The following is a 25,366-nucleotide window of genomic DNA, read 5'->3' as shown; positions in this document are numbered from 1 at the left end:
CTACTGTTACACATTTAGATGTGAATAGAGCAGACGGTCTTCCTGTAGTTGGTTGTACTTGGGGGTTGAAATTCCACAGACTGAATGTGACATTTTTTGGTCAGTGTGCATGAAAAAATACTGGCATCATAACTTCACTACCAGTGTCCACTGACATGACCAGGTCAGTACGTTTACTGTCCACAGGAAAACCAGTGGACAAAATTAATATTCTGGGCTCCTGGTCTTTCTTAAAAAAAAATCCAGCAGGTTAATCTTGATGATAGCAAAATACTGCAGATGCTGGAAATCCGAAATAACAACAGAAAATGCTGGAAAAACTCAGCAGGCCAGGCAACATCCGTGGAGAGAAAATAAGAGTCAACGTTTCGGGTCAAACCCTTTGTCAAGACTGGAAAAGCACAGGAAATGAAATAGATTAAGAGGCCAGGCTGGGAGAAAACAAAAGAGAAGTGAAGAGACATTAAGAGGTATTCAAAACGAGACGAGATGGTGATAGGACTAGTGGAGACAAAAGACGGCTCTAGATTAGGTGTGAAATGCGCTGGCAGAATGAGAGACAGCTGCCATGTGGGAGAGAAAAAATAAGTAAAAATGTAATGGGGGCCGAGATTATGGTCTGAAATTGTTGAACTCGATATTGAGTCCGGAAGGCTGTAAAGTGCCTAATCGGAAGATGAGGTGCTGTTCCTCAAGCTTACGCTGAGCTTCCGTGGAACAATGCAAGAGCCCGAGTACGGTGAGGTCTGAGTGGGAATGGGACGGTGAATTAAAATGACAGGCGACCAGAAGCTCGGGGTCATCCTTATGGACTGAACGGAGGTGTTCCGGAAAGCGGTCACCCAATCTGCGTTTGGTCTCCCCAATGTAGAGGAGACCACATCGTGAGCAGCGAATACAGTATACTAGATTTCAAGAAGTACAAGTAAATCGCTGTTTCACCTGGAAGGGGTGTTTGGGGCCCTGGATAGTGGGAAGGGGGGGAGGTATAATGGCAGGTGTTGCATCTCCTGCGCTTGCACGGGAAGGTGCCGGGGGAAGGGGTGCTGGGGTGATAGAGGAGTGGACTAGGGTGTCTCGGAGGGAGCGGTCCCTACGGAATGCAGAAAGTGGAGGGGAGGGGAAGATGCGTTTGGTGGTGGGATCACTTTGGAGGTGGATCACTTTGGAGGTGGCGGAAATGGCGGAGGATGATCCGTTGAATGTGGAGGCTGGTGGGGTGAAAGGTGAGGGCAAGGGGAACCCTATCGTGGTTCCGGGAGCGAGGGGCAGGGGTGAGGGCAGAAGTGCGGGAGATAGAACGGACACGGTCGAGGGCTGTGTCAACCACGGTAGAGGGAAATCCTCAGTTGAGGAAAAAGGAAGACATGTCGGAAGCACTGGTGTGGAAGGTGGCATCGTCGGAGCAGATGCGGCGGAGACGGAGAATCTAGGAGAATGGAATAGAGTCCTTACAGGAGGCAGGGTGGGAGGAAGTGTAGTCCAGGTAGCTGTGGGAGTCAGTGGGCTTGTAGTGAATATTGGTCGATAACCTATCCCTATTTCATTCTCCCAGTTTCTCCGTCTCGCTGCTCACGATGTGGTCTCCTCTACATTGGGGAGACCAAACGCAGATTGGGTGACCGCTTTGCAGAACACCTCTGTTCAGTCCGTAAGGATGACCCCGAGCTTCCGGTTGCCTGTCATTTTAATTCACCGCCCCATTCCCACTCCGACCTCACTGTACTCGGGCTCTTGCATTGTTCCACGGAAGCTCAGCGTAAGCTCGAGGAACAGCACCTCATCTTTCGATTAGGCACTTTACAGCCTTCCGGACTCAATATCGAGTTCAACAATTTCAGATCATAATCTCGGCCCCCATTACATTTTTACTTATTTTTTATCCACACCTTTCTTTTGGCCCTTCCCCCCCCCCCCGCCCCTTTTTTCTCTCCCACATGGCAGCTGTCTCCCATTCTGCCAGCGCATTTCACACCTAATCTAGAGCCGTCTTTTGTCTCCACTAGTCCCATCACCATCTCGGCTCGTTTTGAATACCTCTTAATGTCTCCTCACTTCTCTTTTGTTCTCTCCCAGCCTGGCCTCTTAATCTATTTCATTTCCTGTGCTTTTCCAGTCTTGAAAAGGGTTTGACCCAAAACGTTGACGCTTATTTTCTCTCCACGGATGTTGCCTGGCCTGCTGAGTATTTCCAGCATTTTCTGTTGTTATTTAGGTTAATCTTGAAGTTGCTTGCTGCACAAAACCTACATGGGAGCTGGAGGCTGAAGAGCAATATAAAGGCCTGTAATTTGCGGTCAGCAGCGAAGCCAAAGCATTCGCCGCTGGCCCCGAGGAAAGCTGCCCACAAAGACTTTGCGATCTCTGTGGCGAGAAGGTTGGATTTTTCGATATTCAATTGAGATCAGTGCAGTTTAGTGGGAATTCCATAGCTGCTGTGATGTCAACAAGCTGTCTAAACAGCCAATCACAATGCAGAATTCTCACAGACAGGGAACCAGGGAGTGAAGAAGCTCCTTTTAGTTTAACTTTTTAAAAATGTTAGAGAGCAAAACAAAGATTGGGGCTGTCACATGGGGGAAAAGGTAAATATGAAATAAATATGAACAAACTTCAAAAAATATATAATGCAGCCAGTGTCGGAGAAGTGAATGACTGACCGCAACTTCAGGATTTCCACGTTGAGATGTGCATGCGCTAAATCCTGAAGTTGTGGTCAATTTCAAAGGATAATAACGGCGAACGCTGTTATTACCCACTGCAAATTCCGGGCCTAGCAGCTTTAATTTCCTCTTCCGCAAGCATAATGGTGCCCGCAGGCTGGGGTATTTAATTATTTTTTAGCTTTTGTTTGTACTTTGTATCTGAAGATACCGATCAGTTGTATTTTGACATTTAACTTTGTTTTTAAATTTACTTGACACTTCAATACACAAATTGAAAGCAGAACAAATATAATTTTTCAAATTTACATTTTAACTCTTGACTTCTGCTAACACATTTAAATTTAAATATTTCACTGATGTAGCAACGATCTAATTTTATGTTTTATGAAGGAAATATTGAAGTAGGCATGCAATAATATGCCTTTTAAATAGTAATTCACAATATGAGGAATCTTCCCCAGTTGCAGTTGTGCTCTTTGTGCTATTGAGGTGGTGGACTTTTCTAAAACTGAAAAACTGACTGACTATTGCTTGGTAATGAAGTGTGCAAGTCAGTGTGGCAAGAGAGTTAAAAGTGCAGTCATTAAAATCGGCTGATGCAGTTGCTAAGTTCAGTGGTTAGCTGAGGAATTTTGCACTGTCTGCCTGAAGTGTTGGGACATGTACTTTAACCTCCAATGAATCACTGAATGAGCTGTAACTTGATTTTCATGGGCAAATCACATACATTATATTTGTGCATTTGTTTGCCTCTGTTTCTGAAACGTGAAAAAGACATCTGTGTTTAGAACAATAATGTGTTATTCATAGACTCATTAAGAGGAACTTTTCCCTCTAAATGCTGTTCTTCTCCTGTGCAGCTGCCTGACATCTGTGTGCTTTGGAAGGTCTTATTGGTAAAATAGTTCTACAGTTGAAGTTCATTAAGTAGCTTGCCCAAGTGGAAATTAAATTATCCTATTTATCAAATTTCCCTGGAAGCACAACTAATTTTAAATACATTGAGCTTCCATTAGCATGTGAGAAAATTTCCCTTCTAAATATCTTCCTCAACTAATATTGACGGGATTTTCTGTTTGAATATTAACTTGTTTTGAGTATGATACTAATGCCTTTTTTATATCATGCATGGTGTTTCAATTTCTCTCTCATTGACTGAAAATTAAATATACAAGCAATCTTATTTGTGATCCAGGGATTTTTGAGTCATTGCACACATGCAGAACACTGAACCGAATGAGCAACAAAGCATTGGAGTGTCCTGAAAATGTTACTTTGTGAACTTTTTCTGCTTACTGTCATGGGCAATGCTATTTTGTTTCTCCTACAACCTGTCACAGCACCTGCAATATTTCAATATACATGAATCACAGAAACCCCACAGTGCAGATAGAGGCCATTTCGGCCCATCGAGCCTGCACCGACACATATCCCACCCGATCCCCGTAACCCCTACACCAACACATATCCCACCCTATCCCCGTAACCCCACGTATTTAATCCCCCTAACACTAAGGGTGAATTTATCATAGCCAATCAACCTAACCCGCACATCTTTGGACTGTGGGAGGAAACCGGAGCACCCGGAGGAAACCCACGCAAACACGGGGAGAATGTGCAAACTCCACACAGACAGTCACCCGAGGCCAGATTCGAAACCGGGTCCCTGGCGCTGTGAGGCAACAGTGCTAACCACTATGCCACCATGAAGTTTAGATGTCCCTTAATTGCACAACTAAAATATAGCAGAAAAGGCTATTAGGGGTGGGTGGGTGAGAGAGTGAGGAAAGAAAATATATAACACAGTGTGGCTGTGAGAAAGATGAAACATCTTTATCTATGGCGTATCATGATTTTGGCTTCTTTCTTTCTATCGACAATTTTAAGCCATGATCTGGTGAAGTGTTTATTCTTCCACCTTCTGAAGGTGAGGAAGATTATGTGAGCGCACATGGTATAACCAGTAAGCCAAAATACAGTCATGAGAGTTTTCTGTTCGATTCCTGAGCTCGCTATAATGCTAGATATTGGCAGGCAAAGGCACACTCTGGGTTATAGCGAGTGAGTGCTCAGCTAGTGGGTTCAGAAATAGGAAGATAGAGCAGATGAATGCGTGGCTGGAGAGATGGTGTAGGAGGGAGGGCTTTAGATTCCTGAGGAATTGGAACCGTTTCTGGGGGAGGTGAGACCTCTACAAGCCAGACAGGCTGCACCTCAACGGGAACGGGACCAATATCCTCGCGGGAGGGTTTGCTAGTGCTGTTGGGCAGGGTTTAAACTAGCTTGGCAGGGGGATGGGAACCTAAGTATAGAGTCAATAGGGAGGGAAGGAAAACTGGAATTGGAAAACAAAAACGTAGAAAGTAAATTGGAAGGACAGAGGAATCAAGGGCTAGATAGTAGTCAACAAGGAGGTTTGCCTGTACTAAATGGTATATACTTCAATGCAAGGAGTATAGCGAACAAGGCAGATGAGCTGAGGGCACAGGTAGATACTTGGGACTATGATATTATAGCTATTATAGAGACGTGGCTGAAAGAGGGGCAGGTATGGCAGCTCAACATTCCTGGTTACAGGATTTTCAGACGGGATAGAGAGGGAGGTAAAAAGGGAGGGGGGGTCACGGTATTGATTAAAGAAACTATTACAGCTGTGAGGAGGGATGATATGTTGGAGGGATCATCAAACGAGGCCATATGGGTCAAACTGAAAAACAAAAAAGGGGCGATCACACTGCTGGGAGTGAACTACGGACCCCCAAACAATGAGAGGGAGATAGAAGAACAAATATGTAGACAAGTTTCTGAAGAAGTGCAAAAACTATAGGGCAGTAATAGTAGGGGATTTCAACTACCCCAATATTAACTGTGATAAAATTAGTGTGAAGGGTATAGAAGGTGCGGAATTCCTAAAATGCATCCAGGAGAACTTTTTTAGCCAGTATGTAGCAAGCCCAACAATGGCTTTTTGTGGTATATATCAACGATCTTGACTTGAACATAGGGGGTATGATTAAGAAGTTTGCAGATGATACTAAAATCGGCTGTGTGGTTGATACTGAAGAAGGAAGCTGAAGACTGCAGGAATTAGTTTTAGGGAATGAAGCTGGGCAGGTAGAAGGCATATCAATGGGGGAGCATTTTGGTGCTAGTGACTAAAATGTTGTTATATTTCAGGTAGTTATGGAAAAGGACAAGGATAGACCAGGAATAAAAATTCTAAATTGGGGAAAAGCAAATTTTGCTAAGCTCAGAGGGGACTCAGCCATAGTGGACTGGAAACAGCTACTTGAAGGTAAATTAGTGTCAGAGCAGTGGGAGACATTAAAGGAGGAGATCCGGAGGTTTCAGACCAAATATGTACCCTTAAAAGAAAAAAGGTGGGACTAACAAATCTAGAGACCCCTGGATGTCTAGGGACATACAGGGTAAGATAAAGAAAAAAGGGAGGCATATGACAGATACCGAGGGCTAAATACTCCAGAATCTTTAGAGGAGTATAGAAAGTGCAGGGGTGCAATTAAAAATGATATTAGGAAAGCAAAGAGAGAGCATGAAAAATTCTTGGCAAGTAAAATCAAGGAAAACCCAAAGATGTTTTATAAATATATTAAGAGTAAGAGGATAAGTAAAGAAAGGGTAGGGCCTATTAGAGATCATGAGGGTAATCTGTGTGTGGAGGCGGGAGACGTCGGTAGGGTTCTTAATGAATACTTTGCGTCTGTTTTCACAAAGGAGAGGGGCGAAGCAGACATTGCTATCGGTGGGGAGGAGTGTGAAATATTAGATGAAATAAACATAGTGAGAGAGGAAGTATTAAGGGGTTTAGCAACTTCAAAAGTGCAATAAATCCCCAGGCCCGGATGAAATGTATCCCAGGCTATTAAGCGAAGCTTCAGGTGTGGTACTGGGGGACTGCTAATGTGGTACCCTTGTTTAAAAAGGGAGAAAAGGATAGACCGAATAATTACAGGCTAGTCAGCCTAACCTCGGTGGTGGGAAAATTATTGGAAAGAATTCTGAAGGACAGGATAAATCTTCATTTAGAAAGACACAGCTTAATCAAAAATAGTCAGCATGGATTTGTGAAGGGAAGGTCATGTCTGACAAACTTTATAGAATTTTTTGAGGAGGTAACAAGGAGGGTAGTGCGTTTGATGTAGTGTATATGGACTTTAGCAAGGCTTTTGATAAGGTTCCACATGGCAGACTGGTCACAAAGTTAAAAGCCCATAGGATCCAGGGCAAAGTGTCAGGTTGGATTCAAAACTGGCTCGGAGACAGGAAGCAGAGGATAATGGTTGATGGGTGTTTTTGTGACTGGAAGCCTGGGTTCCGCAGGGCTCAGTACTAGGTCCCTTGCTTTTTGTGGTATATATCAACAATCTTGACTTGAATATAGGGGGTATGATTAAGAAGTTTGCAGATGATACTAAAATCGGCTGTGTGGTTAATACTGAAGAAGGAAGCTGTAGACTGCAGGAAGATATCAATACACTGGTCAGGTGGGCAGAACAGTGGCAAATGGAATTCAATCTGGAGAAGTGTGAGGTAATGCATTTGGGGAGGGTTAACAAGGAAAGGGAATACACATTAAATGGTAGGACACTGAGTAGTGTAGAGGAACAAAGGGACCTTGGAGTGCATGTCCACAGATCCCTGAAAGTAGCAGGCCAAGTAGATAAGGTGGTTAAGAAGGCAGAAGGAATGCTTGCCTTTATTAGCCATGCCATAGAATACAAGAGCAGGTGGGGTTGTGCTTCAACTGTATAAAACTCTAATTAGGCCTCAGCTAGAGTACTGCGTGCAGTTCTGGTCACCACATTACAGGAAAGACGTGATTGCACTAGAGAGGGTACAGAGGAGATTTACAAGGATGTTGCCGGGAGTAGAGAATCTTCGCTATGAGGAAAGACTGGATAGGCTGGGTCTGTTTTCCTTGCAACAGAGGAGGCTGAGGGGAGACCTTATTGAGGTGTATAAAATTATGAGGGGCTAGATAAAGTGGATAGAAAGGACCTATTTCCATTAGCAGAGGAGTCAAAAACCAGGGGGCACAGATTTACAGTAATTGGGGGAAGGTTTAGAGGGGATTTGAGGGGAAATTTCTTCACCCAGAGGGTTGTGGGGGTCTGGAACTCACTGCCTGAAAGGGTGGTAGAGGCGGGAACCCTAACCACATTTAAAAAGCACTTGGATGTGCACTTGGGATACTCTAACCTGCAGGGCTACGGACCAAGAGCTGGGAAGTGGGATTAGGCTGGATAGCTCCTTGTTGGCCGGCACAGACACGATGGGCCGAAATGGCCTCCTTCCGTGCTGTAACTTTCTATGATTCTATGGGAGTGATCTAAGAGGCTCAACTCAAAAAAAAAAAAAAAAAAACACCACAGTAAAATTCCAAAAATATAATGGGCTCTTAAAAAGTACAGGGAAGGAAAAAAAACAAAACAATGGATGATAGGTAAGAAGAGTGGGGACACAAAACACACAACCCAATGAGACTATTCATTATAAAGCAGGGAAAGAAAACATACAGAATAAGCAAGGTATTTAAAAACAGGAAATAAAAAACACAACATGACAGGCTATTTAAAAAAACAGCAAGGAAAGAATAAGTACACGGCACAGCAGGGCTTTTGAAATGATACTGGGTAAAAACAGTGGGCAACAGACCTTGGGTGGGGGGGGAAAAGAGCATGGACCGTCAAAAAAAATTCATCTTTTTTCTGTTTTTCCTTCTCCATCCACCAACCCAAAATGTAAGTATCCCATGCACCCCAACTCTGCCCCCAATTAGGTTGACACCTTACAAATGGACAGCCCTTCCCCCCCCCCCCCCAAAAAAGGAGACCAGCAAAAATTGGATACTGATTGACAGTCACAAATAATTTACATTGTAATAGATACAAACTGCACCTTGAAATCACGGACACTCGCAAATTACAAACTATGGGCGGCCTTTAATGCACCAAGTATCTTTACAACTTAAAACATGGGACACACAGGATAAGAGCAAGGCGGCAACGGGTGAAAGAAATGGCTTTTGTGGAATGGAGATCTCTTTACCCAGCATCCATAGCGACAAACCACTCTATCTCTGGGATTGAATGCTTGCACAGCACTATCCCAGGAATAAAGCGATTCATCTGCGGCTATGGATGCTGGGTAAAGAACTCCCCATTCCGGAAGTGCACCGTGCAAAATCACATCTCACTCCACAGTTTCCCGGAATTGGGGATTTCTATCCAGACTGCTGCCACCAGCAATTTTATTTCCCATGGCAGTGCGCCCACATGAAAAACATGGTGAGGGGTTGTGGGGTGAAGGAGGCCTGAAATCAGGTGGTGGTGCATTGAAATTGCAGGGAGTGGGGAGGTGCCTGAAATTGTATGGGGGAGGGGGCTCAGTTAGAGGGAGACTGGGGAATGTGGGCTCGTGGGAAGATGGAGGCTGGGAATGAGGTCTGGGTGGAGAGATGGACATCTCTCCCTCAATGGAAAAGGACCCTGGGATGGCAATGAACTGAGAAACCCAAAGAATAGAGAATGAAATCACATCCTGCTAGCAGGGCTCCAGAATTGGGCACAATCCCAGGTGAGCGAGGAAAAATTGAAGGAACGCTGCAGGAGATACAGCCAATCTTGGGATATTTGGCTCATCCAGTATACTGTACATACAGTGACCGTTTTGAAAATAAGGACGCCTACAAATAAAGGACACCTGATGCAAGCCCCTTAAGTGTCCCTAATTTACAGGTTTCGCTGTATTATTCACCCCACTACATCCTCGATCCCCTCAGCTACTTATTTACCCCTGCTTTCCCCTTCACCACTGTACCCTGAGTATCACTACCTCTCAAAAAAAAATCCTCAATATTTTCTTTACCGATACTTATTCACCCTGCCCATTTAATTCATCCCACACCCCTCTGAAATCCTTACAAACCAAATAACCTGCATCAACAAACAACATTGTCTCACCTACCACAACCAATGCTATGACATATCCACTTCCTTATAAAATACCACTTCCTCTGACTCCTGAAGTGCAATGCCACAGGGGATTAAGTAATAATTTGCCATAGGGTGTGCCATTGAGGAATCAAACCAACCCCCTGAAGTTTTTACACCAGCTCCAATTCAGATTGTATGGCCGCAATTTCACCAGCCGTGGCGAGTCCAGTGTGGCCGGAGCAGACAGTGGCTGCAAACTTGCTCCCGACTTCATCTCGCCTCCTCCAAGTGATTTTGCTCTGATTGGGCTTGTTAGGCCCGTCCTGCGAGGTTCCCGGCCAATTAAAAGGAAGCATTGAGGTGCTGCAAACACCAACAAGCACTGCACAAAGGTGCACGGCTATACCCAGGCTCTCCCATGACTCACTCCATATGCTTATGGAGGGAATCACAGCACACAGGGTGGTTCTCTTCCCTTCCAATGGGCAGAAGACACCTCCCCAGGAGACCAACACAGCCTGGTTGCACATTGCACAGGAGGGCACAAGTAGGGATGTCGTCAGGAGGTCCAGGCTGCAGTGGCGCAAACCTTTCAATGATCTCAGTAGATCACGAAACGTTACTGCAAAGCCACACTCAACCTCATCCTGCTATGCCACTCATCGCATCCCCATCACTCCGCCTTCCCTACCCTACTCCTGCACATCTTTACTCACACCAACTTACCTTGCACCTCCATCCATCCCTCTCTATCTACATTATCATATCCACATCTCACTAGTCACCCCTCACACTCACCCTCATCTTAGTGAAATCATACCAACTAACAACACACAAGGGTAAGCACTTGGGTGTTTTAGCCAATGTTCATGCGAACTTTGAAAGTGTGTTAGTGAGTTCCAGTGAATAGTGAGGCATAACGTCGTTGTCCGCCCCACCAATAGTGATGAGTGTGAAAGGAATGGCTTGGACATTGTAGGGATACTTTAAGGTGCTGGTGTGGGGTGGTGTCAACCTGGTGCATCATCTGGCAGCCAGGGTGTACAGTGTTAGGTAAAGCAAATCTGGACATGGTGAGGCCATCGTTGGCGTCCCAGGTAGCAACGTGCACGGGTGACGATGCCCTGTGTCCAGTGCAGCATCAGTTGATTGCGGAGAAGGTTGGTGTGGATGTTGGTGCTGCTGGTGTGCCCGGTGATGCTGGTGTTGGGGCTGATCGTGTTGGGATTCTGAGGTCCAAGGTGAGATTTTTTCAAGGGCACCGATGCTGATGGAATAGATGGCAAGTGAGGTTGCGATGACGGAAGTACTCTGTCAATGTTGCGATAGGTTGTTCCAAGGAGGTGACAGTGGATAGAGAGAATACTCCAAACACTTCAAAAGTGCATAAAGCTCAAAAGTGGGTTCCAAATCATTAATGCTCCAGCTTTTAAGATTGGGAAGTGAACAGCTGTGAAATGGAAGGTTTTATACCACTTTTGCAGTTGTCACCTATTCACAGCAATACACAGTCACTGAGAACCCGACATACTTACCTGACGTGATAGCTGCTCTCCAGGAACCTTGTTGGAAACCTGGGAAAATGGTAAGTATATGGGAAAATGGTTCTTGACTACCTTTTAATAAGCTTTTAACTATCTAAATTGGCTGACCTGCCGCTTGGTGTCGGGGCTGTTCAGGGATGACGGACCCGACACTTGGGAAACTGAAAAGGAGGCGAGTTTACAGCGGGATACTGACCTGCTGTCAAGCTTTGTAATTTTGACAGCAGACCCAGCTCCAAACCCGCACTGAGTGCCGGCAAAATTCAGCCCTATAAATCAATCTGAAGATGCTGGGGGAATATTCGGTTGATTGGCGCTTCCCATTAGTTGCAAAGCAACTAGCACCTGGGCGCGACGCCGCCAACACCTCCCGCGAAATTCAGCGGGAGGTTAGCAGCGGCGGTAACCGTTAGCGCCCTGTGGTGCTGCGCCGCTGGCGATGACATCATCGCCGTGCGCAGGGCCCTGGCCACGATCTTGGGTGGCACCCCCTGACTTACCGCCGGACGCTATGTCCGACAGGGTCAGGGGGGCCTACCTGTGGCTGGGGCGGCGCACATTAAAGGGGAGGTGCCGGGGCGGCCATTTTTGTTGCTGGCCACCTGCCAGCACCTGCCCCCGTTGCTGTTCCCAGCCTTCTGTGCAGCCCCCCTGCGGGGTGCCGACTGCGCTCTGTGAGCCCGGCATTTCACAGAATCACAGAAACCCCACAGTGCAGATAGAGGCCATTTCAGCCCATCGAGCCTGCACCGCACATATCCCACCCGATCCCCGTAACCCCTACACCAACACATATCCCACCCTATCCCCGTAACCCCATGTATTTAATCCCCCTAACACTAAGGGTCAATTTATCATAGCCAATCAACCTAACCCGCACATCTTTGGACTGTGGGAGGAAACCGGAGCACCCGGAGGAAACCCACGCAAACACGGGGAGAATGTGCAAACTCCACACAGACAGTCGCCCGGGTCCCTGGCGCTGTGAGGCAACAGTGCTAACCACTATGCCACCGTGCTGCCCTCTTGAGTGCCGGGCTCTTTTGTCGGCACTCCGATCCCTGGTGGCCCAACTGGGCCCCGGGTTGCGCTGCACTAGGCCCCTCCTCTTTAATAAGGGGAGGAAGGCCTGCAGTACCACGGCGAGACCTCCCTCTTGGGGCGCTACCAGTGAATTTTGGGCGTGGGGGTGCTATTTTTTTCAGGACACTAAAAGTAGCGCCCTAGCGAAGTTAGCGCCCCAAAAGGGGTGCGACCCAATTTTTCTCCAACTATGTTTCAGAGTTCAGATCAGATCAGAAATCCAGCCTCTCAAAACAAATTAAATGGCATGCAAAAAACAGTTGCCAAAGAGACGCCACATTTGGGTCTTTCTGTCTATCTGTCTGTCTTTCTTCCTTTCTCATTCTATGAACCACCTTCTGTTTTTAAGTTAATACTCACATAAACCCTGAAAACACAGCATGGAAATTGAGAACTTTTTGGTGGACAATGCAACTTGAGCGTTTTTGCTTTAAATGTTGGCTATAGGTACTGGATGCAGGAAGAGTTGCAGAGTATGAGGAACCCTACGTTCTTCTTGAGAACAAAGATGGTCTGTTCTACAAGATGGTGCAAAACTTGGGCAAGGCTGAAACAGCTGCTCTGACCAAGATAGCCAAAGAGGTAAGGTTGTATACGAAAAATCAGTAAGTCTGTTTTGCATTTCCTTCACCAATTTAAGTTACTCATGAAGATTAATTGGAGCTTTTTTCATACTTGTTTTAAAATCAATAGTATAAGTTGTGTTTTATAACACAACTGGCTTCAAAACATCCTGAAATTCGCCAGTTTTGAATTGTTCTTGCTAAACAGTTTTTTGCTGACAATTTCTTTGATCTAGCTGTCAAAGCACACAGCTGTGCAAATAAGGGATGAAAACATTAAAAAATATATATTTTGAAAGAAATACAACCACTCACAAGCTAACACTAGAGAGGACTTTGTATGTACTAAATGCTCCTTAACACTCAACCCTGGTCATCAAGGCCTGTCCTAATACCTGTACAACTGAATTTGAAACTGATTTTTTTTGTCTCGGGTCCAGAGGGTATTATCTGGTGCAGCATACAGATATGATCTTGTGATGTGCACAATTGATTAAATGTCGCCAAAATATCGGCTGATGGCTAATGCACAATGCATGTGCTCCATTTTTCTAACATCGTTCATGCATATGAGTTGCACAGTTGATTTTCCACCTTAAGATTTTGAACCTTAATGACCCAACTATGCCATATATGTTAGTATAATTCTGATACTTTTTGAGGAAGTGGAAGCTTAATGCTCGGGACAAGATCATGGAAGAGAGTTGGTCTTGTACCATTCGTACTGATCATAGAGTCATAGAGTCATAGAGTAATACAGCACAGATAGAGGCCCTTCGGCCCATCGTGTCCATGCCGGCCATCAAGCCCTGTCTAATCTAATCCCATATTCCAGCATTTGGCCCGTAGCCTTGTATGCTATGGCATTTCAAATGCTCATCCAAATGCTTCTTAAATGTTGTGAGGGTTTCTGCCTCCACAACCCTTTCAGGCAGTGAGTTCCAGACTCCAACCACCCCTCTGGGTGAAAAAGTTCTTTCTCAAATCCCCTCTAAACCTCCCTCCCTTTACCTTGAATCTATGCCCCCTAGTTATTGACCCCTCTACTAAGGGGAAAAGCTCCTCAGCATCCATCCTATCTATGCCCCTCACAATTTTGTACACCTCAATCATGTCCCCCCTCAGCCTCCTCTGCTCCAAGGAAAACAAACCCAATCTGCCCAGTCTCTCTTCATAGCTGAAGCGCTCCAGCCCTGGTAACATCCTGGTGAACCTCCTCTGCACCCTCTCTAACGCGATCACATCTTTCCTGTAGTGTGGCGACCAGAACTGCACACAGTATTCCAGCTGTGGCCTAACCAGTGTTTTATACAGCTCCATCATAACCTCCTTGCTCTTATATTCTATGCCTCGGCTAATGAAGGCAAGTATCCCATATGCCTTTTTTACCACCTTATCCACCTGTTCCGCCGCCTTCAGGGATCTGTGTACCTGCACACCCAGATCCCTCTGACCCTCCGTCTTGCCTAGGGTCTTACCATTCATTGTGTATTCCCTTGCCTTGTTAGACCCCCCAAAGTGCATCACCTCGCACTTTTCCGGGTTAAATTCCATTTGCCACTGTTCCGCCCATCTGACCAACCCATCTATATCGTTCTGCAGACTGAGGCTACCCTCCTCGCTATTTACCACCCTACCAATTTTAGTATCATCCGCGAATTTACTGATCATACCCTTTACATTCATATCCAAGTCATTAATGTAGACCACAAACAGCAAGGGACCCAGCACCGATCCCTGTGGTACCCCACTGGCCACAGGTTTCCAGTCACAAAAACAACCTTCGACCATCACCCTCTGCCTTCTGCCACTAAGCCAGTTTTGTATCCAATGTGCCAAGGCACCCTGGATTCCATGGGCTCTTACCTTCTTGACCAGTCTCCTGTGCGGGACTTTATCGAAGGCCTTACTGAAATCCATGTATACCACATCCACTGCGTTACCCTCATCCACACACCTAGTCACCCCCTCAAAAAATTCAATCAAATTAGTCAGACATGATCTTCCCTTGACAAAGCCATGTTGACTATCCCTGATTAATCCTTGCCTCTCCAAGTGGAGACAAATTTTGTCCCTCAGGATTTTTTCCAGTAATTTTCCTACCACTGATGTTAGGCTCACTGGCCTGTAGTTCCCCGGTTTTTCCCTACTACCCTTCTTGAATAATGGTACTACATTAGCGGTTCTCCAGTCCTCTGGTACATCCCCTGTGGCCAGAGAGGTCCTGAATATATGTGTTAGAGCCCCCGCAATCTCCTCCTTTGCCTCACACAGCAGCCTAGGGTACATTTCATCGGGGCCTGGGGATTTATCCATTTTTAGGCCAGCTAAAACCGCCAATACCTCCTCCCTCTCGATGTTAATATGTTCGAGCATATCACAGTCCCCCCGCCCTATTTCTATGTCTACATCGTCCTTCTCCATAGTGAAAACAGATGCAAAAAATTCATTTAGAACCCCTCCTACATCTTCCGGCTCCACACACAGATTGCCACTTTTGTCCCTAATGGGCCCTATTTTTTCCCTAGTTATCCTTTTACCCTTAATATACTTATAAAACATCTTCGGATTTTCCTTTATTTTGCTCGCCAGTGTTATTTCATGGCCCCTCCTTGATCTCCTAATTTCTTTTTTAAGTATCCCCCTGCACTTTTTGTACTCCTCTAGGGCTTCCTCCGTCTTTAGCCTTTTGTATCTACCAAAAGCCCTCCTTTTTTTCCTAATCCATTCCCGTATATCCCCTGACATCCACGGTTCCCTGTGGTTTTTGGAACCACTCTTGACCTTTATGGGAACATGTTGCCCTTGTATGATCTCAATCTCCCTTCTGAAAGCCTCCCATTGCTCCGATGCGGATTTTCCTACAAGTAGCTGATCCCAGTCCATTTTGGCCAGATCCTGCCTTATCCTATTAAAATCGGCCTTCCCCCAATTTAGAACCTTTATTTCCGGCCCATCCCTGTCCTTTTCCATGACCACCTTAAATCTTACCATATTATGGTCACTATCACCAAAGTGCTCACCTACTAGCACTTTTTCCACTTGGCCGGCCACATTCCCTAGAATTAGGTCCAGTACCGCCCCCTCTCTTGTAGGACTTTCTACATGCTGGCTCAAAAAGCTCTCCTGGATGCACTTTAAGAATTCTACACCCTCTGAGCCTTTCACACTTTGACTATCCCAGTTAATATTGGGGAAGTTGAAATCCCCCATTATTATTACCCTATTATTTGCACATTTCTCTGAGATTTGCCTACATATCTGTTCCTCTATCTCCCCCTGACTGTTTGGAGGCCTATAGTACACTCCCAGCAAAGTGCTTGCCCCCTTTTTGTTTGGTTGGTTGGTTTGCATTGTTCTTTTAAAATTTACACCATTTAAAAAAATGTTTTGAACTCTGGTGTTCTACTGTATCACTATTCAATTAATAATTTGAAAGGAGAGGAATATCTGGTCCACTTTCTTCAATCATTAGAAACTTGCAACCAGAGGTTTGTAATCATCACTCCATACATTCTTTTCAATCTGCCTTTCTCTATGTCAGAGTAAATGAAGTGGGCAGTACAACCACGGCTTCAGCTCACCTCTGGGGACACCTGCTACAGCGACACAAATAGACAAAAGAAAGTAGCTAGGGGGAGAAATTTGGTATCGCCCCGTTTGGGGCGCAATTATCGGCCGGGCGCAAAGTTTAGCACCTGGTGCTAATTATCGCTTCCGACTGCAAACTTTGCTTCTATCGCCCCTGGAGATGATTGGAGTGCTAAATCAAGCACTACACACCTCTCTTAAGGTGCTAACGCCGAGGAGCGAGGCGCTAACTCAGAGCACTGGCGAAGCTCATGCGATGTTAGTCAGCAATGGAACACAGACACACTGGTGCCGGAAAGTTCTTAAAGGGGAGAGTCAATCTTGCTCTCCATCCACACCCTGCTCATTGCAGCCTTGAATCTCGGCCTGGAGAGACCTGTACATCAATTCTGCTGGAAAGAACAATGGAGAGGCCCAGGGAAAGAGCTCAGAGTGCAGCCCCCATAGTCTCTTCTAAATAGATGCAAGGAAGATCAAATCAAAATGAACCTGCAAAGTGCTGCTCAGTATCCAAAACTCCTTCACACAGCATTGAATCTCTCCAGAAGTCTCTCTCTCTCTCTCAGAATGCGTGGTGCAAAAATGTCGCTGACAAAAAAAGGCAGGAAGCAGCCGCCTTTAAATAGCGCTCCCCCAGCCCCCTCCCAACTGCAAAACGTTCCCCTCTACCTGTCGTTGCTAGCGGCAGGCAGAAAGGCAGGGGGCCACTCAATATCCGCTACCGGGGCATTGCACCCTCGCCTGACGTCACGATCTGTGGGCACAGGAGATTGTGGCGGTAGTGTTTAGCACCGCCGCAAAATGTCTGGTCAATTTCTCTACTTGCGTTGCGCCTCATTGGGTCTTAGCCGCTAACAGGAGGCGCAAAGCAACCGAATTTTTCCCCCTGAAACTTATTTCAGTGTAGTCAGAAACCTTATCTCAGGCTCTTGATGATTCAGTTGACTTCAGACTGAAAAACAGCACATTCAATTTTCTTTCTTCCAGTTTCCTTCCCTCCTCTCCTGAAATACTATTTCATACTGGGGTACAGTTCCACAACCAGCAATAGCCCTCCAACACTTAACCCAAATATTCATTCTTAATGTGTGAGCCTAGACAGTTGACTACTGAATCATGAGGGGCATCTCCACGTAGCTTGACCCCACCTTTATTTAATGTCCACACAGGCACTTTCCAGCAGGGGCCACTGAATAGTAAGCTAAAGAGCAACTCTGGCTAATTTTCCTCTCCCTCAACCAGAGAGGCTGAGGCCTATTGTAATCTGTTTTGGCACCCTAGATGAAGTCACCTAACTCAATACTGACCACAGATGAAGCCATCGAGGGAGTTGGATATCACATTCTTGCAGCAACTTTTCTTGTGTGCTGAATGGTTGAGTGTGCAACTTAATTGGTTATTTCAAATAATTAATAGTATCCTTGGCATATGCTAGATTGACCAGAATGGGCAGAGAAATCAGCGTGTGATTTCAACATCACATATTGCTTAAGATCTGCCCATATTTTACTGGCACCATACAAAACTGTACTAGAATTCAGATCTCCATTCAGTCTCAGTACTGGCTTCTGTTAGATTTTTAATGATGCAACCACCACAGTCGCCATCATTAGCAGCACAAAGTATAATGGAGCCTTCTGTGTAAACCCTTTGGGAGCCACACAAAAAGCATACGCTAGAATAGGTATGTAAAAGAAGCAGCGTTTCTATGTGGCAAACGAGACATCAACATGTATTTTAATGCATTATAATACAGGTTGTGGTGCTGTATTGAATATTCTGGTGAGGGGCCACTTCATCATAATCTCATGAGAACTGCCACATGGTACCACCTATGATTTTGTATATTTCCAAAGGACACTGCAATTTACAAAACTGTCAGAGTAAGTGAGGGACCAGCTCGCTTCCTTTTCAAAAGTGCGTTATATATCAGAAATGGCTCAAAGCACTTTGAAGTGGCGATTGTTGTTATTTAGGTACACATGGAAGTCAAATAAATATTGTAGGGGGTGGCGTGTGTGCCCAGTCAGCTTCACCTCTGACTGCCCTTTGAGCAGTTTGAATCGCTCCCACACCCCTGGGTTCTAGACACCGGACTTAGCTACAGGCGGCGCTACAGAAGATCGAGTAGACAAGTGGTTTGGTGTAAGAAAACCAAAATTTTATTAAAAGCAAAATACCACAATCTTATGAAAATTACTGGTATGAAAATACAGGCATAAAACAATTACACTTATATGGGAATGGGGAACACACGGCACATCAAGGGAAAACAACTACATTAACAAACCCCTTATCCTTATCTCACCCCCTATACCTAACTAGATTAAGCTATGAGGGGCCAGGAATTCATGCTCACCAATCCAAAACCTGTTGCTTTAACGGTTGTGAGTTTTGGGGTCCGTTCTTGCTGTCCTTTTGGATATCCCATCGCCACGTGGTCTCAGGGCGCGGCGCTGAAGTTGTTGATGCGAAGCACCCTCCTTTTCCTCAGCTACCATCGTCGTCTCGTCGTGATGGGTTTTCTTCTCCCTCGGGCAGTCGTCGGCGGTAATGTTACGGTCGGGGGTCGATTGGCGGTCTTTACCACCTGAATGATTTCACTATCCAAGCTTCAAATGCCAGTTTATTCGTCGTGGGCACCGCTAACCATTCTTTGAACGCCAGCTTATTCTTTAACCGGGCTAATACTGTCCATGTGACAAACGCCAGCTTATAACTAGGCTGTATGTCTCGATTTTTCTACCCGTCCTTCGAATGCCAGCATATTCTTAAATTGGGGTTACACTATACGTCAACTTATTCACCAAACACCAGCTTATAACTGGGCGTTGGCCTCCAAATGCGTCTTTCCGCTGCCCTTCTCGGCCTTTACCGGTTTACCACCTTCTTCGTCTCGTCTCGTCTGCCCGTTTGTAGCCTGTGTGTCCTGTGTGGTTTTGAACTCGGGCCTCGTTCTCCTCCCGCGTTTGGCCCCGGTGTAATGGGCGTCCTTGGTTGTTGAGCGGCGCGGGAAGCGAGAAGAGAGCCCGCCACGAGGCCAGGACGCGAGTACGAGAGGCAGCAGGCCAAGGTCAAAGATGAGGGCAGGAACAAGAGAGTGATTGCTACTGATGGGCCTACAATTATACCCGTTCTTCAACTCCTTATCTGTGCACCAAATCAGGTCAGCCCATTGTCTAACTTTTGGCGGGCTTGTTTAAATGATTACAGCCATTTATTTTAACAACTTGTGGAGTGGTTGTCTCCGGGTCTAATGGCCCCGATGTCCTGGTTGTTTGTCGTGGATTGTCCCCATCCTGACTTGATGGCTACTGTGAGCTGTTACCGATTAAATATGCAGAAACCTAATGGCCTCGATTCTAGGCCCATTCTGGCTTGATCTATTTCAAGTCGAATGAATGCGTATTCTGTGTTTACTTTGGCTGTCTGGCTCCAGAGAGTCCTGTTCACAGATTCCTGCACTTTAAGTTTCGTCCCCGGGCCTGCCTGTCTGCAGAGCCCTGTTTTAAAATCCTGTCGGTTTTGGTCACGAGGTTACAGAAGCCATTTTGGGTACCCTGTTTTTAATAACTTGTCCAAACAGGGTCCCTTGATCCATAATTTGGGGAGTGCGGGAATTTTGAGAACCCTGCACTTACAATATGCAATAAGTTCATTTTATTTCAGGTGAAATAGATGTCGATGAGCCGTCTGAAGGGTGTTATTTCAGCTGATAAGCTCTCAGTTTGTGATGGTATCAGAGTAGTTCTGTTGAATTGAAGCCAGTGCAAATCAAACCCAGATATGTAACTTCTCTTAACAAGAGGCGAAGAAGATGTTGCTCTAAACCTATATTGATTAAGATGATGCTTATTGCTCCATTATATTCTCTCTTTGTTGAATATAACGGTCTTACTGTGACATTCCTAAATGTGATTTTCATAGAATCATAGAAATTTATGGCACAGAAGGAGGCCATTCAGCCCATCGTGTCTGTGCCGGCCGAAAAAGAGCTGTCCAGCCTAATGCCACATCCCAGCTCTTGGTCCGTAGCCCTGTAGGTTACAGCACTTCAGGTGCATATCCAAGTACTTTTTAAATGTGATGAGGGTTTCTGCCTCGACCACCCTTTCAGGCAGTGAGTTCCAGACCCCCACCACCCTCTGGGTGAAAAAAGCTCTCCTCAACTCCCCTCTAATCCTGCTACCAGTTACTTTAAATCTATGCCCCCTGGTTATTGACCTCTCTGCTAGGGGAAATAGGTCCTTCCTATCCACTCTATCTAGGCCCCTCATAATTTTATACACCTCAATTAAGTCTCCCCTCAGCCTCCTCTGTGCCAAAGAAAACAACCCCAGCCTATCCAAACTTTTCTCACAGCTAAAATTCTCCAGTCCTGGCAACACCCTTGTAAATCTCCTCTGTACTCCCTCTAGTGCAATCACATCTTTCCTGTAATGTGGTGATCAGAACTGCACACAGTACTCTAGCTGTGGCCTAACTAGCATTTTATACAGTTCAAGCATAACCCTCCTGCTCTTGTATTCTATGCCTTGGCTAATTTTGGGGGAAAAAAATCTATAACAGTGTTAATCAAAAGAAAAACTACGGGCTGGATTTTCCCTGCGGAGGCAGGATGGCAGCGGGAGAGCTGGTTGGCGGGTTCCGGTCTCGCTCCCATCTCCAGTCGCTCTCTGAAAAAGATTTTCCGTAGATTGGCCTTGTTAAACCCGCCCTGCAGGGTTCCTAGCCAGTTAACAGGAAGCGGGTCTGATGACGTCATTTGATGACGCATCATCAGCCAGTTTCCTTAAAGGGACCACGGCCGCATTCATTTTGACATTTGTGCTGTCAGTATTCTATAGCATTGAGGTGCTGCAAACACTGACGAGCACTGTACAAAGCTGCACGTCTGCACCCAAGCTCTCCCATGCCTATGGAGGGAGTCACAGCACGCAGGGAGATTCTCTTCCCTTCCCATGGGCAGAAGAGACCTCCCCAGGAGATCAACGTAGTCTGGTTCCCCATTGCACAGGAGGGCACAAGCAGGGATGTCGTCAGGAGGACCAGGCTGCAGTGGCGCAAACCTTTCAATCATCTCAGTAGATTACGAAACATTACTGCAATGCCATACTCAACCTCACCCTGCTGTGCCACTCATCACATTCCCATCACTCTACCTTCCCTACCCTACTCCTGCACATCCTTACTCACACCAACTTACCTTGCACCTCCACCCATCCCTCTCTGTCTACATTATCACTTCCCCCATCTCACTAGCCACCCCTCACACTCACCCTCATCCTGCTGCAAGCATACCAACTAACAACACACAAGGGTAGGCACTTGAGAGGTTTAGCCAATGTTCATGTGAAGTTTCTGGTAATGTGTTGCCATGCAGTGAAATCTATATTTTCAACACGTCACCTTATTGGACAGATCTGTGCGCACCTTGAGAAGTGTCTTACTGAGTTCCAGTGAATGTTGAGACATAACTTCCCCCCCCCGCTATAGTGATGAGTGTAAATGGAATGGCTTGGACATTAAAGGGATGCTTTACGGTGCTGGTGTGGGATGGTGTCAACCTGGCACATCATGTGGCAGCCAGGGTTTACAGCGTCAAGTGAAGTAAATCTGGCCATGGAACTTTTGGCTAAGATGAAGTGTAGTATCACACCCCAGTAATGGGGTGGTGATGGTCCCCCCCAGCTATGGGGCGGCGTAAAAGAAAAAAAAACCTTAATTAAGGGACAAAAAATAAATAAAAAAATCTGGCCATGGTGATGCCATCGCTGGCCTGCCAGCCAGCAATGTTGTCAGGGGCTGATGCCCTGTGTCCAGTGCAGCATCAGGTGATGGTTGGTGATGTTGTTGGTGTGCCTGGTGATGTTGATGTTGGGGCTGATCGTGGAAGGATTCAGAGGACCAAGGTGTGTTTTTTCAAAGGCACCGATGTTGCTGCAATAGATGGCAGCTGCAGGTGAGATGACAGAAGCAATCTGTCCGTGGTGAGAGAGGTTGTTCCAATGAGGTGACCCTGGTTATACATTCATCACAGCCCCAGGACATCGCTGCAGGAGTTCCTCAGGGGAGTGTCCTAGGCCCAAACATCTTCAGCTGCTTCATCAATGACCTTCCCTTCAACATAAGATCAGAAATGGGGTTGTATGCTGATGACTGCACAGTGTTCAGCACCATTCACAACTCCTCAGATAATGAAGCAGTCCATGCCCGCATGCAACAAGACCTGGACGACGTTCAAGCTTGGGCTGATAAGTGGCAAGTAACATTCGCGCCACAGAAGTGCCAGGCAATGACTACCTCCAACAAGAGAGAGTCTAACCACCTCCCCTTGACATTCAACAGTATTACCATCGCCAAATTCCCCACCAACAACATCCTGGGGGTCACCATTGACGAGAAACTTAACTGAACCAGCCACATAAATACTGTGGCAACAAGAGCAGGTCAGAGGCTAGGTATTCTGTGGCGAGTGTCTCACCTCCTGACTCCCCAAAGCCTTTCCACCATCTACAAGGCACAAGTAAGGAGTGTGATGGAATACTCGTCACTTGCCTGGATAAGTGTAGCTCCAACAACACTCAAGAAGCTCGACACCATCCAGGACAAAGCAGCCCGCTTGATTGGCACCCCATCCACCACCTTAACCATTCACTCCCTCCACCACCGGCGTACCATGGCTGCAGTGTGTACCGTCTATAAGATGCACTGCAGCAACTCGCCAAGGCTTCTTTGGCAGCACATCCCAAATCCGCGACCTCTTCCACCTAGAAGGACAAGGGCAGCTGGCGCATGGGAACACCACCACCTCCAAGTTCCCCTCCAAGTCACACACCATCCTGACTTAGAAGTACATTGCCGATCCTTCATCGTCGCTGGATCAAAATCCTGGAACTCCCTACCTAACAGCATTATGGGAGTACCTTCACCATACGGACTGCAGCAGTTCAAGAAGGCAGCTCACTGCCACCTTCTCAAGGGCAATTAGGGATGGGCAATAAGGTACTGGTGAGGCCACACCTGGAATACTGCGTACAGTTTTGGTTTCCATATTTAAGAAAAGATATACTTGCTCTCGAGGCAGTTCAGAGAAGGTTCACTCGGTTGATTCCAGAGATGAGGGGGTTGACTTATGAGGAAAGGTTGAGTAGGTTGGGCCTCTACTCATTGGAATTCAGAAGAATGAGAGGCGATCTTATCGAAACATACAAGATTGTGAGGGGGCTTGATCGGGTGGATGCGGGGAGGATGTTTCCACTGATGGGTGAGACTAGAACTAGGGGGCATAATCTTAGAATAAGGGGCTGCTGTTTCAAAACTGAGATGAGGAGAAACTTCTTCACTCAGAGGGTAGTAAATCTATGGAATTTGCTACCTCAGAGCTGTGGAAGCTGCGACATTAAATAAATTTAAAACGGAGATAGACAGTTTCCTAGCTGATAAGGGAATTAGGGGTTACGGGGAGCGGGCAGGGAAGTGAACGTGAGTCTAGGTTCGGATCAGCCATGATCCTATTGAATGGCGGAGCAGGCCGGAGGGGCCGTATGGCCTACTCCTGCTCCTACTTCTTATGTTCTTAATTGATGTACAGGCCTCTCCAGGCCGAGATTCTAGGCTGCAATGAGCAGGGAGTGGATGGAGAGCAAGATCGACCCTCCCCTTTAAGAACTGGCCGGCGCCAGTGTGTCTGTGTTCCATTGCTGACTGACATCACATGAGCTTCACTAGCGCTCTGAGGTAGCGCCTCGCTCCTCGGCGTTAGTGCCTTAAGCAAGGTGTGAAGCACCTGATTTAGCACTCCAACCACCTCCAGGGGTGATAGAAGCCAAGTTTGCAGTCGAAGGTGATAAATTGCGCCCCAAACGGGACGATACTGAATTTCTCCCCCTATATCTCTTACAAATGCAATAACTAACTGTTTCTGAGCTCTGAAACTGAACATCTGCAACATGGAATCCTTTACACCACTTCTGCAGCTGTCAGCTTATCAGATACATCAAAGCAGACTCAACTCACAACAGGTTTCCTACCAGCTGTCAATCTTTGCTATTTTGACAGCGGACCCACCTCCAAACCTGGCCTCTGAGCGCCGGCAATTCCGGCCCTTAGACAGGGAATGGCAAAGGAGAAAAATGAGATAATCATTTAAATTAAATTATGATAATTTGAGATAATCAATCACTTAAGAAATGTCCAGTGCTTACAACTAGAAAGCGTCTGCTCTGCACTAATATTTCATAATGAAAAATATAATTCTCTGGTTGTGAAATTTGTACTAGCTTGAGGATGCAGACATTTGAACACGTCATTACTGTTTTTGCGTAATTCATAGGATTACATAGGATATGCAGCACAGAAACAGGCCATTCGGCCCAACCAGCCTATGCTGGTGCTTATTCTCCTCTCGAGCCTCCTCCCGTCTTTCCTCATTTAACCCTATCAGCATAACTCTATATTCCCTTCTCCCTCATATGCTTATCTAATTGCCCCTTAAATGCATCTATACTATTCACTTCAACCACTCCCTGTGGTAGCGAGTTCCACATTCTCGCCACTCTCTGGGTAAAGAAGTTTCTTCTGAATTCCCTATTTGATTTCTTGATGACTACCTTATATTGATGGCCTCTAGTTTTGCTCTTCCCCACAAGTGGAAACACACTCTCTGTATCTACTGTATCAAAACCTTTCATGATTTTAAAGACCTCTATTAGGTCACCCCGCAGCTTTCTCTTTTCAAGAGAAAAGAGACCCAGCCTGTTCATCCTTTCCTGATGTGTATACCCTCACATTTCTGGTGTCATCCTTGTAAATCTTCCCTGCACCCTCTCCAGTGCCTCCACATCCTTTTTATAATATGGCGACCAGAATTGCACACAGTACTCCTAGTGTGGTCTAACCAAGGTTCGATACAAGTTTAGCATAACTTCCCTACTTTTCAATTTTATCCCTCTAGAAATAAA

General features: G+C 46.1%; 1 protein-coding gene across 1 annotated transcript in view; it reads left to right on the top strand.

Annotated features, from left to right (window-relative positions):
• Positions 1-25,366, top strand: part of abcc4 (ATP binding cassette subfamily C member 4 (PEL blood group)) — a 516,746-nt gene that overhangs the window by 469,523 nt on the left and 21,857 nt on the right. Inside the window, exon 30 of the mRNA XM_085999895.1 lies at positions 12,697-12,831. Coding sequence (XP_085856021.1) covers positions 12,697-12,831 — 135 coding nt within the window. The remainder of the gene's footprint in view (positions 1-12,696; positions 12,832-25,366) is intronic.

This window comes from Somniosus microcephalus, chromosome 10 (assembly GCF_052327205.1).
Source record: "Somniosus microcephalus isolate GS21.2 chromosome 10, FLI_Smic_1.0, whole genome shotgun sequence".
Classification (NCBI taxonomy): domain Eukaryota; kingdom Metazoa; phylum Chordata; class Chondrichthyes; order Squaliformes; family Somniosidae; genus Somniosus; species Somniosus microcephalus.
This window is presented reverse-complemented; position numbering and strand designations above follow the sequence as displayed.